This window comes from Sinocyclocheilus grahami, unplaced genomic scaffold (assembly GCF_001515645.1).
Source record: "Sinocyclocheilus grahami isolate Dianchi unplaced genomic scaffold, SAMN03320097.WGS_v1.1 scaffold644.1, whole genome shotgun sequence".
Classification (NCBI taxonomy): Eukaryota; Metazoa; Chordata; class Actinopteri; order Cypriniformes; family Cyprinidae; genus Sinocyclocheilus; species Sinocyclocheilus grahami.
This window is the reverse complement of record NW_015505823.1, coordinates 166754-183554: the sequence shown is the minus strand read 5'-3', so window position 1 is coordinate 183554 and position 16801 is coordinate 166754. Positions and strand designations below refer to the sequence as shown.

Here is a 16801-nt window from a genome sequence, read left to right as displayed (position 1 = left end):
ACTTTCCGTACCCACTGTATATATATATATATATATATATATTAGATTTTACTATTTATATCAAATTGTGTTGTATTTAATATAAATTAATTGTATTACTACTTTTTAAATACTTACTTTTATTTATTGAAAAAAATTTTTTTTAAATGTGTCCCAAATTTTTCATTGTAAATATCCCTTTTCTTTTTGATGAGAATATCATAGGGACACTTTAGCAACCGCAAATCTCTATATATTGAAAGTGTATTAACATATTCTCTTCTGAACAGGTAACTTTGCTGGCTATAACTGTGGCGAGTGTAGATTCGGCTGGACGGGGCCGCGCTGTGACCAGCGCAGGGCTGCTGTTGTGAGGAAGGACATTCACTCTCTGAGCCCCGCTGAGGTGCAGGAGTTCCTGGACGTTCTGGATCGGGCCAAAACCACGGTCCACCCTGAATACGTCATCGCCACACAGCACTGGCTGGGCCTGCTGGGACCCAACGGCACCGAGCCGCAGTTCAACAACATCTCCATCTACGACTTCTTCGTCTGGCAGCACTATTACTCTGTCCGAGACACATTACTGGGTGAGGAGCTGCTGTGAACGCTGCTCCATAGCTGCTTTGCTGGATTAAAACATGAAAAATCCTCCAAGAACCAGTGAACAAATTCAATAAATAAATGACTTCTTTCAGACCTTTTCATTTTTCTCCATAATTGACAGGCAATGTTTTAAATCAGTATTATACAGCCCTACACTGAAAAAAAAAATGATACAATTTTTTTTAAAGATAATTGGTTGCAAACTATTTATTTTAGCTACATTTAAAAAATAAAACACGTTGAAAGTTAGTCAACTAAATTTGTTTATTTAAATGTAAATTATAAAAATAAATAGATTGCAACCAACTTTAAAACATTTTGTAAATTCAACAAATCATTTTTTTTCAGTGTATGATTTTGGCAATAGGGAAAATGCAGGCGAAATGCACAAATTTTGGACGAATAAATCGAGATGTACAATTAATCAAATCACAATATAGACTAGTGTCTGTGAATATTAAATTTTACATAATAAATACATAAATATTTTTACATAATATTATATTTATTATGTTTTAAACAAAATGCTTTTTGATTAATAAAACATATTTAAATCATTAAATCCAGAAAAATTTAAACTGAAAAATGGAATTTGGGAAAGAGAAAACAGATTGGCACAAGAAATTACATTTATTTTAAACTTTTAATAAATTGTCATTAAATTGTATAAGTTTATGATTTCAATTCATTAAACATGCTTTTTGATTACAAAAAAAGCATTTAAATGTTAAATTGGACAATTAACAATTAAAACTTAAAAAACATTTAAATTGTGAAAAAAAGGAATTTGTGTGGGGGGGAAAACAGGCCCTATATAAGTTGTAATAAATCATTAAATTGTTAACGTTTAATGACTTCAATTGATAAGACATGCTTTTTGATTGTTAAGCATTAAAACAAAATCCACAAAAAAATAAAACCGAAAGCATGGAATTTGTGGAAAATAAAATGGATTTCATAGAGTCCTAATACTATTATGAGATCAAATAGACAATATGTGTTGTATTATGTGCTTACTTCACCTACTTCACTTTTGACGTCCTCCTTCCGGCAGGTCCAGGACGTCCTTTTAAAGCCATCGACTTTTCCCACAAGGGTCCGGCGTTCATCACCTGGCACAGATACCATCTGCTCAGTCTGGAGAGAGAGCTACAGGTCATTCCTGCTTTTCTTGGTCTGTTTCACACTGAGTTTCTAACCTTCAGTTAATCATCTAGACATCTGACAAGGGGTCAATGAAGTTTTGGGCTGTTGCACATAGTGACCACATCAATAACTTCTGAACACAATGTCCAAACTAAAGGAAACTAAGCATTAGGACAGAGATGGGGAAAAAAACTTGTATTGAAATCTTGATAATATAAGTGAATTTGATTTTAAAAATGCAAATTTTAATATAATATCATTGGATATAATGCAACATGGGACACTTTAGCAACCGCAAATCTCTATATATTGAAAGTGTATTAACATTCTCTTCTGAACAGGTAACTTTGCTGGCTATAACTGTGGCGAGTGTAGATTCGGCTGGACGGGGCCGAGCTGTGACCAGCGCAGGGCTGCTGTTGTGAGGAAGGACATTCACTCTCTGAGCCCCGCTGAGCTGCAGGAGTTCCTGGACGTTCTGGATCGGGCCAAAACCACGGTCCACCCTGAATACGTCATCGCCACACAGCACTGGCTGGGCCTGCTGGGACCCAACGGCACCGAGCCGCAGTTCAACAACATCTCCATCTACGACTTCTTCGTCTGGCAGCACTATTACTCTGTCCGAGACACATTACTGGGTGAGGAGCTGCTGTGAACGCTGCTCCATAGCTGCTTTGCTGGATTAAAACATGAAAAATCCTCCAAGAACCAGTGAACAAATTCAATAAATAAATGACTTCTTTCAGACCTTTTCATTTTTCTCCATAATTGACAGGCAATGTTTTAAATCAGTATTATACAGCCCTACACTGAAAAAAAAAATGATACAATTTTTTTTAAAGATAATTGGTTGCAAACTATTTATTTTAGCTACATTTAAAAAATAAAACACGTTGAAAGTTAGTCAACTAAATTTGTTTATTTAAATGTAAATTATAAAAATAAATAGATTGCAACCAACTTTAAAACATTTTGTAAATTCAACAAATCATTTTTTTTCAGTGTATGATTTTGGCAATAGGGAAAATGCAGGCGAAATGCACAAATTTTGGACGAATAAATCGAGATGTACAATTAATCAAATCACAATATAGACTAGTGTCTGTGAATATTAAATTTTACATAATAAATACATAAATATTTTTACATAATATTATATTTATTATGTTTTAAACAAAATGCTTTTTGATTAATAAAACATATTTAAATCATTAAATCCAGAAAAATTTAAACTGAAAAATGGAATTTGGGAAAGAGAAAACAGATTGGCACAAGAAATTACATTTATTTTAAACTTTTAATAAATTGTCATTAAATTGTATAAGTTTATGATTTCAATTCATTAAACATGCTTTTTGATTACAAAAAAAGCATTTAAATGTTAAATTGGACAATTAACAATTAAAACTTAAAAAACATTTAAATTGTGAAAAAAAGGAATTTGTGTGGGGGGGAAAACAGGCCCTATATAAGTTGTAATAAATCATTAAATTGTTAACGTTTAATGACTTCAATTGATAAGACATGCTTTTTGATTGTTAAGCATTAAAACAAAATCCACAAAAAAATAAAACCGAAAGCATGGAATTTGTGGAAAATAAAATGGATTTCATAGAGTCCTAATACTATTATGAGATCAAATAGACAATATGTGTTGTATTATGTGCTTACTTCACGTACTTCACTTTTGACGTCCTCCTTCCGGCAGGTCCAGGACGTCCTTTTAAAGCCATCGACTTTTCCCACAAGGGTCCGGCGTTCATCACCTGGCACAGATACCATCTGCTCAGTCTGGAGAGAGAGCTACAGGTCATTCCTGCTTTTCTTGGTCTGTTTCACACTGAGTTTCTAACCTTCAGTTAATCATCTAGACATCTGACAAGGGGTCAATGAAGTTTTGGGCTGTTGCACATAGTGACCACATCAATAACTTCTGAACACAATGTCCAAACTAAAGGAAACTAAGCATTAGGACAGAGATGGGGGAAAAACCTTGATAATATAAGTGAATTTGATTTTAAAAATGCAAATTTTAATATAATATCATTGGATATAATGCAACATTTTCACGCACCTTAAATAAGTTCATGTTATGGCCCTTCGTGGGACGCTCAAATACAACAACAACTACAACAACAAAAACACCTGGAGTAAAGTTGGATTTTTAAAATTAATTTCATTTGTGAATAGCTAATCACTAAGAGGCTGCATACCAGATTAACACTGCTGAAAAGGATCAATAACTCATGGCAACATGGCACGTAGTCTCGGCTCCTCAGTGAAAAACTGATGTGCGTTTGCACGCGCTCTCCTTTTATACCCGCGCTGCGGGGCGGGGTGCGCATGGCGAAACACGCACGCCAACTGTCATTGGCTTGTTTAGTTAACACTCGAAGGTGATTGGGCTCTCGGGCGAGATCCCAATTCGTCAGTCACTGACGTAACGTCTCCGTTCCCTCCTTCAGGGAACAAGGGTTACACAAGTAACCTAGACGTTTTTTATGCGCATCTTGGTATTTCCATCCAGCATTTTTTTATGCGATATTCCAAAATGCGCATAAAAACAGGTGGATGGAAGCGTAGCTACTCCAGATATTTTCTTCTCATCTTAGAAACTCACAGGTAATGAGAACTTCGCTGTCCCGTACTGGAACTTTGCGACGGGACGGACGGAGTGTGACGTCTGCAGACTCTCTGCTCGGAGGACGGAACCCCACTGACCCGTCCCGTATCAGCCCGCGCTCCAGGTTTGCCCGCTGGGGAGTGGTGTGTGACAGGTACGTTTGCTGGTTAGTTACTGCATTTCTGTATAGCTGTGTTAAATTTCCAATTAATCCAAATTCAATCAAAATAAATAAATATATAAACACAAAAAAACATTATATTATAGTAGATGTTTCATCAATGACCAGTTTTTTTGGAGGCTCTTAAAGTGTGAAACAGACTTGCATATTTACTCATCTGCTGTCTTCGACATCACATTTCAGATCAAATGTGTCAAGATCTAGTGAAAGATTATATTATAATTTTCAGAGTAAAAGTAGCATACATTTTTGTGAAGTATTAGAAAATGAATTGAGAGCATAGAAAAATGCATAAGGGGCCACTAAAGCAACATTCCTTGCATTTTCTAAGTTTTAGTAGTTTTATGTACTTTTGTCACTTTCATTGGTTTTTGTTTTCAAATATTTCTAACTTCTTTTTTTCCCTGTTTAAATTGTAGTAATTTTTGTACTTATTTTAGCAACATTTAATGCTACGTTTTTTTTTAGTTTAATTTTTTTCATGTAGTATTTACATCTGAAATATTTATATTTTTGAGTATTTATTTGAATTGGTGAATATTTGTATTATTGAAAAGTACTTTTTATTTTATTTATTTTATTTTAGTTAGTTGCAAACACCAGTGTTATTTTAGTCTCCATGAGATATAGTTTTTGTAAAAATTTTCAAATTAGATGTTATTTTATGCTTTAATTTAAATTTTTTTAACAAGTAATTTTGTGTTTGTTGTTGTTGTTGTTTTTTTGTCATTTTCATAGTTTTTGTTGTTTTTACATGCCTTTTTACATTTTTATAAATTTTTATGTCAATTTTAGTACACCAAGGTAAATTAAAAAAAGAATTGTTGCTTAGCGAAGTAGCTGAAATAAAATAAGTAAAAATTGTTATATTTGATTTCATTTGGGTTATTTGTTTATTTATTTCAAGTAATGAAAATGTTTTTTATGGTTTTAGTTTTAGCTAACTATAATAACCCTGGTCAAAGCAACATTTAATGCAATAAGGTTTACATGTTTATTTTTTCATCTAATATTTATATTTAATTTCAGCTTTATTTAAATGAGTGAAAAGGAGTTTCAATAGTTTTAGTAATTTGTACATTAGCAAGAGCCTTGATCTAATCAACACTGTGACATTAATGAATTGAAATATAACCTATTATATGTAATGGCATTTAGACAATAAATGAATATAATAAAGAAAGGCACAAAATGCTTACTATATAAATATAAAAATCGCATAACATACAAAAATGGACAAATAAATAAAAATATAACATCAACCAACAACAATTCCTGTAGAAGTTCACACAATGTTTTTTTTTAAGATTTAATCTTTATAAATTGTCACTTGCACTTGTCTTTTTATGACTTGAGAGTGACCAGTCGTTTTTAATGTTTTTTTAAGGAAGTAGAGAACAATCGTTTGAATGCACCAGTGACTGACAGACTCCCTGAGTAGTGCACTTGACTTGCTACTATACTAAGGAGCAGAATGAGACACACCCTCCGTCTCCACACAAAAACTACTACATCGCACCTGCTGCTCACACTGATCCAGAACCATGCCAGCATGTAACATTATGTAATGCCGAGCATCTTTTTCTTTCAGTCTGGATGAATATAATCGTCTGGTGACCTTGTGTAACGGGACCAGTGAGGGATCTTTGCTCAGAGGAGTCATGGAGAGCACTAACGTGACTTTACCAACCATGAATGACGTCAGAAGCTGCGCGGGGTGCGCATGGCGAAACACGCACGCCAACTGTCATTGGCTTGTTTAGTTAACACTCGAAGGTGATTGGGCTCTCGGGCGAGATCCCAATTCGTCAGTCACTGACGTAACGTCTCCGTTCCCTCCTTCAGGGAACAAGGGTTACACAAGTAACCTAGACGTTTTTTATGCGCATCTTGGTATTTCCATCCAGCATTTTTTTATGCGATATTCCAAAATGCGCATAAAAACAGGTGGATGGAAGCGTAGCTACTCCAGATATTTTCTTCTCATCTTAGAAACTCACAGGTAATGAGAACTTCGCTGTCCCGTACTGGAACTTTGCGACGGGACGGACGGAGTGTGACGTCTGCAGACTCTCTGCTCGGAGGACGGAACCCCACTGACCCGTCCCGTATCAGCCCGCGCTCCAGGTTTGCCCGCTGGGGAGTGGTGTGTGACAGGTACGTTTGCTGGTTAGTTACAGCATTTCTGTATAGCTGTGTTAAATTTCCAATTAATCCAAATTCAATCAAAATAAATAAATATATAAACACAAAAAAACATTATATTATAGTAGATGTTTCATCAATGACCAGTTTTTTTGGAGGCTCTTAAAGTGTGAAACAGACTTGCATATTTACTCATCTGCTGTCTTCGACATCACATTTCAGATCAAATGTGTCAAGATCTAGTGAAAGATTATATTATAATTTTCAGAGTAAAAGTAGCATACATTTTTGTGAAGTATTAGAAAATGAATTGAGAGCATAGAAAAATGCATAAGGGGCCACTAAAGCAACATTCCTTGCATTTTCTAAGTTTTAGTAGTTTTATGTACTTTTGTCACTTTCATTGGTTTTTGTTTTCAAATATTTCTAACTTCTTTTTTTCCCTGTTTAAATTGTAGTAATTTTTGTACTTATTTTAGCAACATTTAATGCTACGTTTTTTTTTAGTTTAATTTTTTTCATGTAGTATTTACATCTGAAATATTTATATTTTTGAGTATTTATTTGAATTGGTGAATATTTGTATTATTGAAAAGTACTTTTTATTTTATTTATTTTATTTTAGTTAGTTGCAAACACCAGTGTTATTTTAGTCTCCATGAGATATAGTTTTTGTAAAAATTTTCAAATTAGATGTTATTTTATGCTTTAATTTAAATTTTTTTAACAAGTAATTTTGTGTTTGTTGTTGTTGTTGTTTTTTTGTCATTTTCATAGTTTTTGTTGTTTTTACATGCCTTTTTACATTTTTATAAATTTTTATGTCAATTTTAGTACACCAAGGTAAATTAAAAAAAGAATTGTTGCTTAGCGAAGTAGCTGAAATAAAATAAGTAAAAATTGTTATATTTGATTTCATTTGGGTTATTTGTTTATTTATTTCAAGTAATGAAAATGTTTTTTATGGTTTTAGTTTTAGCTAACTATAATAACCCTGGTCAAAGCAACATTTAATGCAATAAGGTTTACATGTTTATTTTTTCATCTAATATTTATATTTAATTTCAGCTTTATTTAAATGAGTGAAAAGGAGTTTCAATAGTTTTAGTAATTTGTACATTAGCAAGAGCCTTGATCTAATCAACACTGTGACATTAATGAATTGAAATATAACCTATTATATGTAATGGCATTTAGACAATAAATGAATATAATAAAGAAAGGCACAAAATGCTTACTATATAAATATAAAAATCGCATAACATACAAAAATGGACAAATAAATAAAAATATAACATCAACCAACAACAATTCCTGTAGAAGTTCACACAATGTTTTTTTTAAGATTTAATCTTTATAAATTGTCACTTGCACTTGTCTTTTTATGACTTGAGAGTGACCAGTCGTTTTTAATGTTTTTTTAAGGAAGTAGAGAACAATTGTTTGAATGCACCAGTGACTGACAGACTCCCTGAGTAGTGCACTTGACTTGCTACTATACTAAGGAGCAGAATGAGACACACCCTCCGTCTCCACCCAAAAACTACTACATCGCACCTGCTGCTCACACTGATCCAGAACCATGCCAGCATGTAACATTATGTAATGCCGAGCATCTTTTTCTTTCAGTCTGGATGAATATAATCGTCTGGTGACCTTGTGTAACGGGACCAGTGAGGGATCTTTGCTCAGAGGAGTCATGGAGAGCACTAACGTGACTTTACCAACCATGAATGACGTCAGAAGCTGCCTGAACCTCAGAGACTTTGACAGTCCACCGTACTTCACCAACTCCAGCTTCAGCTTCAGGTAATCCAGTCGATCACAGCCTTAAAGGAACTGTTCATCTAAAAAAAATTCTGCTCACTCTCAGATCTTGTCGATCTCGTATTTTCCTTCATCCAGGCAAAACAAAACAAAGTCATTTATAATGTCAAACTCCAAAAATAACAAAAAACACCATTATACTCTATATGTCTATTCATGACATAAATCATTATTAATAAAGATCTTAACCATAATATAAGTAAATTTCAACCACAATAATTAATTTTGCCTGAAAGAACAAAGCAGACCATTTTATAAATCCCTTAACCCTGTTTCATAATTGATATGTACAATTCTAAAGCCTCTAAATTATAAACATGATCAAAACCTTGCTATAAAGCCCATTACACACAATCTACTCCATGCCTTCTGACGTCTGATTTAGCAAGTAAAAGGTCTTTTAGGACAAACGTTCACCTTCATCTTGTGCTTTATGTGTCTTTTTGCTCTCAAATCTTGACTGATTTTTGTAAAATAAACATAAGATTAACTGTAGTCATATTTCCAGATGAACTCTTACTGGACTGAAGCAGCTCATATTAGATTTTTTTTTTTTTAGAAAAATCAGTGCGTCTCAAATCTGATCCTCAGGATCTTTTGAGGAGCGTTTGTTTCCAGAAGCTTTACTTTCACTGTTCCTCAGCGGAGGAATGATCTTCACAAGCCTCCAGAACATCTCACATCTTCTGAGGAGCCTGTATTTCTTCAGCTCTCAATCAGCATTGCATTGCATTATATGTTTGAATCATTTCAATCTCATCATACTGAGACATATTACTAGAGATATAGAGTGACGACGATGTTTAGGTCATTAATTTATGTAAGTATCTGCTATACTGTTTTAAAGATCGCATTGATTTCAATTCCAAGCATCAGAATTTCATCACTTTTTGGCCATATAAATATCAGCATCTGCACCGAATTGCTTAATTGTGCTCAGTTTGAGTCTCTGAATAAAACTAAGAGTGTTTTCCTACATATTCATATACAACAAAAAAATACATCCGCAAACTTTTTTTAAGATTTTAAATATTTGGTTTAAAGGCTCATGGGTCCTTTTCAAAAAATGTGATTATTTCATATGTCGAGGTTTACAGAATTGACCTGATGTCTGTGAGTTAGTTTTGAAGTTTTCTTCTACCTTTCCTTGAAGGAACGCACTGGAAGGATACGACAAGCCAGACGGAGAGCTGGACAGCTCTGTGTTTAATCTGCACAACCTGGTTCACCTGTTCCTCAACGGGACCAGCGCGCTGTCCCACTCCGCCGCCAACGACCCAATCTTTCTGGTAACACACAAAACACATTAAATGACAATAACATCACAACGTTCAGTGTACATGAGCTCTGGATTCTGGATAAAGACATGTTCTCTCTTACGGCCGAATAGGTGCTTATTTATTTATTCACTTTTTAATGGCTATTTTCATGGTGATCTCTGAATAAATTATATACAAGGTATACAATTTATACAAAAGGTTCTAAAAGACATTTCAGATGTACACAAGACAAAAATTACAAAATACATTCAGGTGATACATTTTTAAATGAACACCTCTGGAAAAAAAAAACATTAAAACCATTACATTAAATACAGTACAATCCAATAAAATGTTTCACAGTCATTTTAGTTTGGGCATGATGGTGGTTCTTCATCTTTTAATGAATATCCATGTGTAAGTCTTGTATGACCTAAAAGACACCTTTGTTAAAAACAACTTAGATTTAAAATTAGTAAAAAAAAAAATTCTGAATAGGTGCTTCATACATTCACCAATGCCATATTTGAGGACTGGATGAGACGCTCCCGTGAAAACGCCAGCTTCCCAGATGAGATGGCCCCTATCGGACACAACCGGCATTATAACATGGTCCCCTTTTTCCCACCTGTGACCAATGAGGAGATCTACGTCACATCTGAACAGCTGGGGTACTCCTACGCCATTCAACTTGAAGGTAACAAACATGCTGTCAATGCACATATTATAAGAATAATTTACACAAATTCTGTCATTATTTACTTACCCATATTGACTGAAGAGCACAATAATGACCACGACTGTCAAGCTCCAAATAAGATTAAAAACAACATAAAAAGCACCATAACACGGTCACTTTGAACTGCTGTTGTATGCAAGTAATGATGCAATCCAAATGATTTTTTTTTATTTTACTGAAACAAAATTTTCATTAACCAAAACCAAAAATTAAGTGTATTTAATAATCAATTAAATAATCAACACTCAAATAAAAACTGAGTTGAAATTGCACATAAGGCAGTATTTAATTTAATGCTAGCGTTTTTATCAACGTTTTAATGATATTATGTTTCTACCTCAATTCGTTAATATAAACAATGGTGTCTGTAATAAAATGTTTTCATGACAGATTCATTCAAACATTACATATTAAATAATGAAGACAACGGGTTAAGTAAAAATATAATGAATTTGTAGGTTACAACGGGGCTAACCTTAAAACAAAATGTGCTATTCACTGCACCTAAAATGTATAATTGCAGAAAAAATATATACGTTGTATTGAACATTAATGGAGCAACAGATTTTCTGTGAAAATAAATCAAGTTGTTAATTTTGTTTAAAAATCGTATAAGGTGGCAAGAGGGGCCTTTTACCCCACACACGGTATTGATACAAATACTTCAGCTAAAATAATGTTTTTTTTAATAATGTCTAAGTTAATGCTTGTTCAAAACGATCACTTTAGCAAAGTTTGTACTATTTTCTGCTTAATTTGAAAAATAAAAGAATTTTTTTTTTTCAATAAATATACTGTCGTTAAAATATGTTAATGTAAAAATATATTTAAAAAAACAGAAACAAAATAATTTTAATAAGTAAAGATTCTGAAAGTATTGAAGAAGATCCGATAATAATTGAATATATATTTACAGTGGTAACAACAAATTATATTTTATTATATGATATGATTAATATCATGTTTTTAAATATGATGGTTTAATTCTAAACATGGTGATTATCTTTAATATGGACACCCAACATAATATGGGCGCCCATATTAGCCATCTATTAATTATATCATGTTAATTACTGTGCGCCTTCAGCCCCAACAGCAGGGGCGTTTTTACCCCAAATACCATACTTTTACATATTCTTTCGTTATTTAAAAACTGTTGCTTTAATTATCTTAAACAAAACTGAAAATCATAAAGAAGACCTTTGTCTCATAAAATATGCATTCATTTTATATGCATTCATTTTAGCGATTCTCATTTAAATCTTACTTAAATCTACAACATTTAAACAAATATTGTGTGAGAGGCCTAAAAAGTTGCAGTTACTTTTTATATTTCATGGCTGACAAAAAAAAAAAACTAAATAGTAATATTATTGAAATTAAGGATTTTCTTCACAATTATATATCTCGTAATTAGGCCTGTGTTTTTATCTCACAATTCTGAGTTTAAATTGCAAGAAAAAATATATAATTGTGAGATATGTGTATATATATAATAAAAAAATAATAATAATGTTATTCCGTGGTGGAAACAAAACAGGCTTCCGTATGTAGCCACAGATTCTGTGTTCCACGTGAAACTAACACCTTATGGGTTTGGAACAACATGATGAGGAATAAATAATGAAAATGTTCATTTTAGCTGAACTATTCGTTTAACAGCTTTGGCAGAACTCTGAATCAACAACCCACCTGATGTAAATTTATTAGATATTTTTAAAACTTCCCTTAAAACATTTTTTTTCAGGATTGCTTTTATTTGATTAGTTTTCTATTGAATTGTTCAACTTTGCTGTTAAACCTGTTTCACACACAGTCTCCTCATGTCTTCTGTCGTCTGATTGATAGTTTAGAGTTTTTATCTAGTAAAAGCTCTTTTAGTGTAATTGTACTTCGTGTCTTTCTGCTGTCAAATCTTGACTGATTTTTCTCAAGTAAAGGTCAGAATAACTGCAGTAATATCTCCAGATGAACACTTACTGGACTGAAGCAGCTCAGCTTTACTTGATTCTCCATCAATCATGTTTTAGAGTCTCAAATCTGATCCTCAGGATCTTTTGAGGAGCGTTTGTTTCCAGAAGCTTTACTTTCACTGTTCCTCAGCGGAGGAATGATCTTCACAAGCCTCCAGAACATCTCACATCTTCTGAGGAGCCTGTATTTCTTCAGCTCTCAATCAGCATTGCATTGCATTATATGTTTGAATCATTTCAATCTCATCTTACTGAGACATATTACTAGAGATATAGAGTGACGACGATGTTTAGGTCATTAATTTATGTAAGTATCTGCTATACTGTTTTAAAGATCGCATTGATTTCAATTCCAAGCATCAGAATTTCATCACTTTTTGGCCATATAAATATCAGCATCTGCACCGAATTGCTTAATTGTGCTCAGTTTGAGTCTCTGAATAAAACTAAGAGTGTTTTCCTACATATTCATATACAACAAAAAAATACATCCGCAAACTTTTTTTAAGATTTTAAATATTTGGTTTAAAGGCTCATGGGTCCTTTTCAAAAAATGTGATTATTTCATATGTCGAGGTTTACAGAATTGACCTGATGTCTGTGAGTTAGTTTTGAAGTTTTCTTCTACCTTTCCTTGAAGGAACGCACTGGAAGGATACGACAAGCCAGACGGAGAGCTGGACAGCTCTGTGTTTAATCTGCACAACCTGGTTCACCTGTTCCTCAACGGGACCAGCGCGCTGTCCCACTCCGCCGCCAACGACCCAATCTTTCTGGTAACACACAAAACACATTAAATGACAATAACATCACAACGTTCAGTGTACATGAGCTCTGGATTCTGGATAAAGACATGTTCTCTCTTACGGCCGAATAGGTGCTTATTTATTTATTCACTTTTTAATGGCTATTTTCATGGTGATCTCTGAATAAATTATATACAAGGTATACAATTTATACAAAAGGTTCTAAAAGACATTTCAGATGTACACAAGACAAAAATTACAAAATACATTCAGGTGATACATTTTTAAATGAACACCTCTGGAAAAAAAAAACATTAAAACCATTACATTAAATACAGTACAATCCAATAAAATGTTTCACAGTCATTTTAGTTTGGGCATGATGGTGGTTCTTCATCTTTTAATGAATATCCATGTGTAAGTCTTGTATGACCTAAAAGACACCTTTGTTAAAAACAACTTAGATTTAAAATTAGTAAAAAAAAAAATTCTGAATAGGTGCTTCATACATTCACCAATGCCATATTTGAGGACTGGATGAGACGCTCCCGTGAAAACGCCAGCTTCCCAGATGAGATGGCCCCTATCGGACACAACCGGCATTATAACATGGTCCCCTTTTTCCCACCTGTGACCAATGAGGAGATCTACGTCACATCTGAACAGCTGGGGTACTCCTACGCCATTCAACTTGAAGGTAACAAACATGCTGTCAATGCACATATTATAAGAATAATTTACACAAATTCTGTCATTATTTACTTACCCATATTGACTGAAGAGCACAATAATGACCACGACTGTCAAGCTCCAAATAAGATTAAAAACAACATAAAAAGCACCATAACACGGTCACTTTGAACTGTTGTTGTATGCAAGTAATGATGCAATCCAAATGATTTTTTTTTATTTTACTGAAACAAAATTTTCATTAACCAAAACCAAAAATTAAGTGTATTTAATAATCAATTAAATAATCAACACTCAAATAAAAACTGAGTTGAAATTGCACATAAGGCAGTATTTAATTTAATGCTAGCGTTTTTATCAACGTTTTAATGATATTATGTTTCTACCTCAATTCGTTAATATAAACAATGGTGTCTGTAATAAAATGTTTTCATGACAGATTCATTCAAACATTACATATTAAATAATGAAGACAACGGGTTAAGTAAAAATATAATGAATTTGTAGGTTACAACGGGGCTAACCTTAAAACAAAATGTGCTATTCACTGCACCTAAAATGTATAATTGCAGAAAAAATATATACGTTGTATTGAACATTAATGGAGCAACAGATTTTCTGTGAAAATAAATCAAGTTGTTAATTTTGTTTAAAAATCGTATAAGGTGGCAAGAGGGGCCTTTTACCCCACACACGGTATTGATACAAATACTTCAGCTAAAATAATGTTTTTTTTAATAATGTCTAAGTTAATGCTTGTTCAAAACGATCACTTTAGCAAAGTTTGTACTATTTTCTGCTTAATTTGAAAAATAAAAGAATTTTTTTTTTTCAATAAATATACTGTCGTTAAAATATGTTAATGTAAAAATATATTTAAAAAAACAGAAACAAAATCATTTTAATAAGTAAAGATTCTGAAAGTATTGAAGAAGATCCGATAATAATTGAATATATATTTACAGTGGTAACAACAAATTATATTTTATTATATGATATGATTAATATCATGTTTTTAAATATGATGGTTTAATTCTAAACATGGTGATTATCTTTAATATGGACACCCAACATAATATGGGCGCCCATATTAGCCATCTATTAATTATATCATGTTAATTACTGTGCGCCTTCAGCCCCAACAGCAGGGGCGTTTTTACCCCAAATACCATACTTTTACATATTCTTTCGTTATTTAAAAACTGTTGCTTTAATTATCTTAAACAAAACTGAAAATCATAAAGAAGACCTTTGTCTCATAAAATATGCATTCATTTTATATGCATTCATTTTAGCGATTCTCATTTAAATCTTACTTAAATCTACAACATTTAAACAAATATTGTGTGAGAGGCCTAAAAAGTTGCAGTTACTTTTTATATTTCATGGCTGACAAAAAAAAAAAACTAAATAGTAATATTATTGAAATTAAGGATTTTCTTCACAATTATATATCTCGTAATTAGGCCTGTGTTTTTATCTCACAATTCTGAGTTTAAATTGCAAGAAAAAATATATAATTGTGAGATATGTGTATATATATAATAAAAAAATAATAATAATGTTATTCCGTGGTGGAAACAAAACAGGCTTCCGTATGTAGCCACAGATTCTGTGTTCCACGTGAAACTAACACCTTATGGGTTTGGAACAACATGATGAGGAATAAATAATGAAAATGTTCATTTTAGCTGAACTATTCGTTTAACAGCTTTGGCAGAACTCTGAATCAACAACCCACCTGATGTAAATTTATTAGATATTTTTAAAACTTCCCTTAAAACATTTTTTTTCAGGATTGCTTTTATTTGATTAGTTTTCTATTGAATTGTTCTTTACTGTTGTATTTACAGTGCATTGCTCTATACTGTTGTTTTTGCCTTTGTGTAAAGCTTTTATGTAAAGTGCCTTGAGAAAGCCACTTTTAAAGGTGCTATATAAAATAAATGTATTATTATTATTATTATTATTAAATGTTCTGTAGTTGATCTTTCAGTATGCATGTGTGTGTGTGTGTGTGTTTCAGAAACTGACAGCAGGCCGGCCATGTTTCTGCTGAGCAGCACTCTAGGAGGAATCTTCCTCGGTCTGCTCCTGCTGCTGCTTCTGTCGGTGCTGTATGTGCAGCAGAGGAAAAGACGCGAGTTCGAGCCTCTCCTGAATGCAGAGTTCACCACCACAAAATACACAGAGGAAGCGTAATTCACATCCACACACATCAGCGGCCCTGTCCCAAATCCTCATGCCCTGAAGTGAAATGGTTTTGGAACAGATCCAGTGCACGCAGAGCAAAACACATGAAGATAATTGCAAAAATTCACTAAATCACAAACTCTTTTGATGGTTGGTAAGAGAGGAGCAATGATTCAACAAGTCTGCTAAATTGTATCAACCGCCATGAAATGTATAATAAGCACTTGAACGTGGAAATGAGAAAGCACATATTTATATACACTACACTGTAAAAAACACAGCTGTATCTACCGTATACCACAGCTGCCGGTTTTTACCGTAAAAAATACGGTAGCAACATTTTAGGTTTTACGGTTTTAACTTAAATTTACAGTTAAATACCGTAATTTCATTAACTGATATAATGTTAATATACCAACCTATTGAAGTACTGAAATCTGTTTTGTACCTTTGTGATACACTGATAACCACCAAATGCAGGAGGTGATGGAAAATGTCCAAAGCCCATCACAAGCAGCTTTTAAATTAACTTAAATTAACACATATATAGAAGGTGCACAGTGTGTCATTCACAGAAACACTAAACAACCTCATGCTAACACATGTGAAACTGAAATAATGCAATAAACATTCACTTAACAACATTAGATGTAACACAAAATCCTAATATACAAAACTGATAAGAAAAAAA

General features: G+C 33.0%; 1 protein-coding gene across 1 annotated transcript in view; it reads left to right on the top strand.

The window, feature by feature from the left end:
• Positions 1-16235, top strand: part of LOC107558385 (L-dopachrome tautomerase) — a 17793-nt gene extending 1558 nt beyond the window's left edge. The window contains exons 2-9 of the mRNA XM_016242051.1: positions 2073-2372; positions 3443-3543; positions 4347-4422; positions 6605-6695; positions 8313-8492; positions 9664-9799; positions 10268-10466; positions 15944-16235. Of these exons, the coding sequence (XP_016097537.1) occupies positions 2073-2372; positions 3443-3543; positions 4347-4422; positions 6605-6695; positions 8313-8492; positions 9664-9799; positions 10268-10466; positions 15944-16119 (1259 nt within the window). The 3' untranslated portion in view covers positions 16120-16235. The remainder of the gene's footprint in view (positions 1-2072; positions 2373-3442; positions 3544-4346; positions 4423-6604; positions 6696-8312; positions 8493-9663; positions 9800-10267; positions 10467-15943) is intronic.
• The last annotated feature ends 566 nt before the right edge of the window (positions 16236-16801 follow it).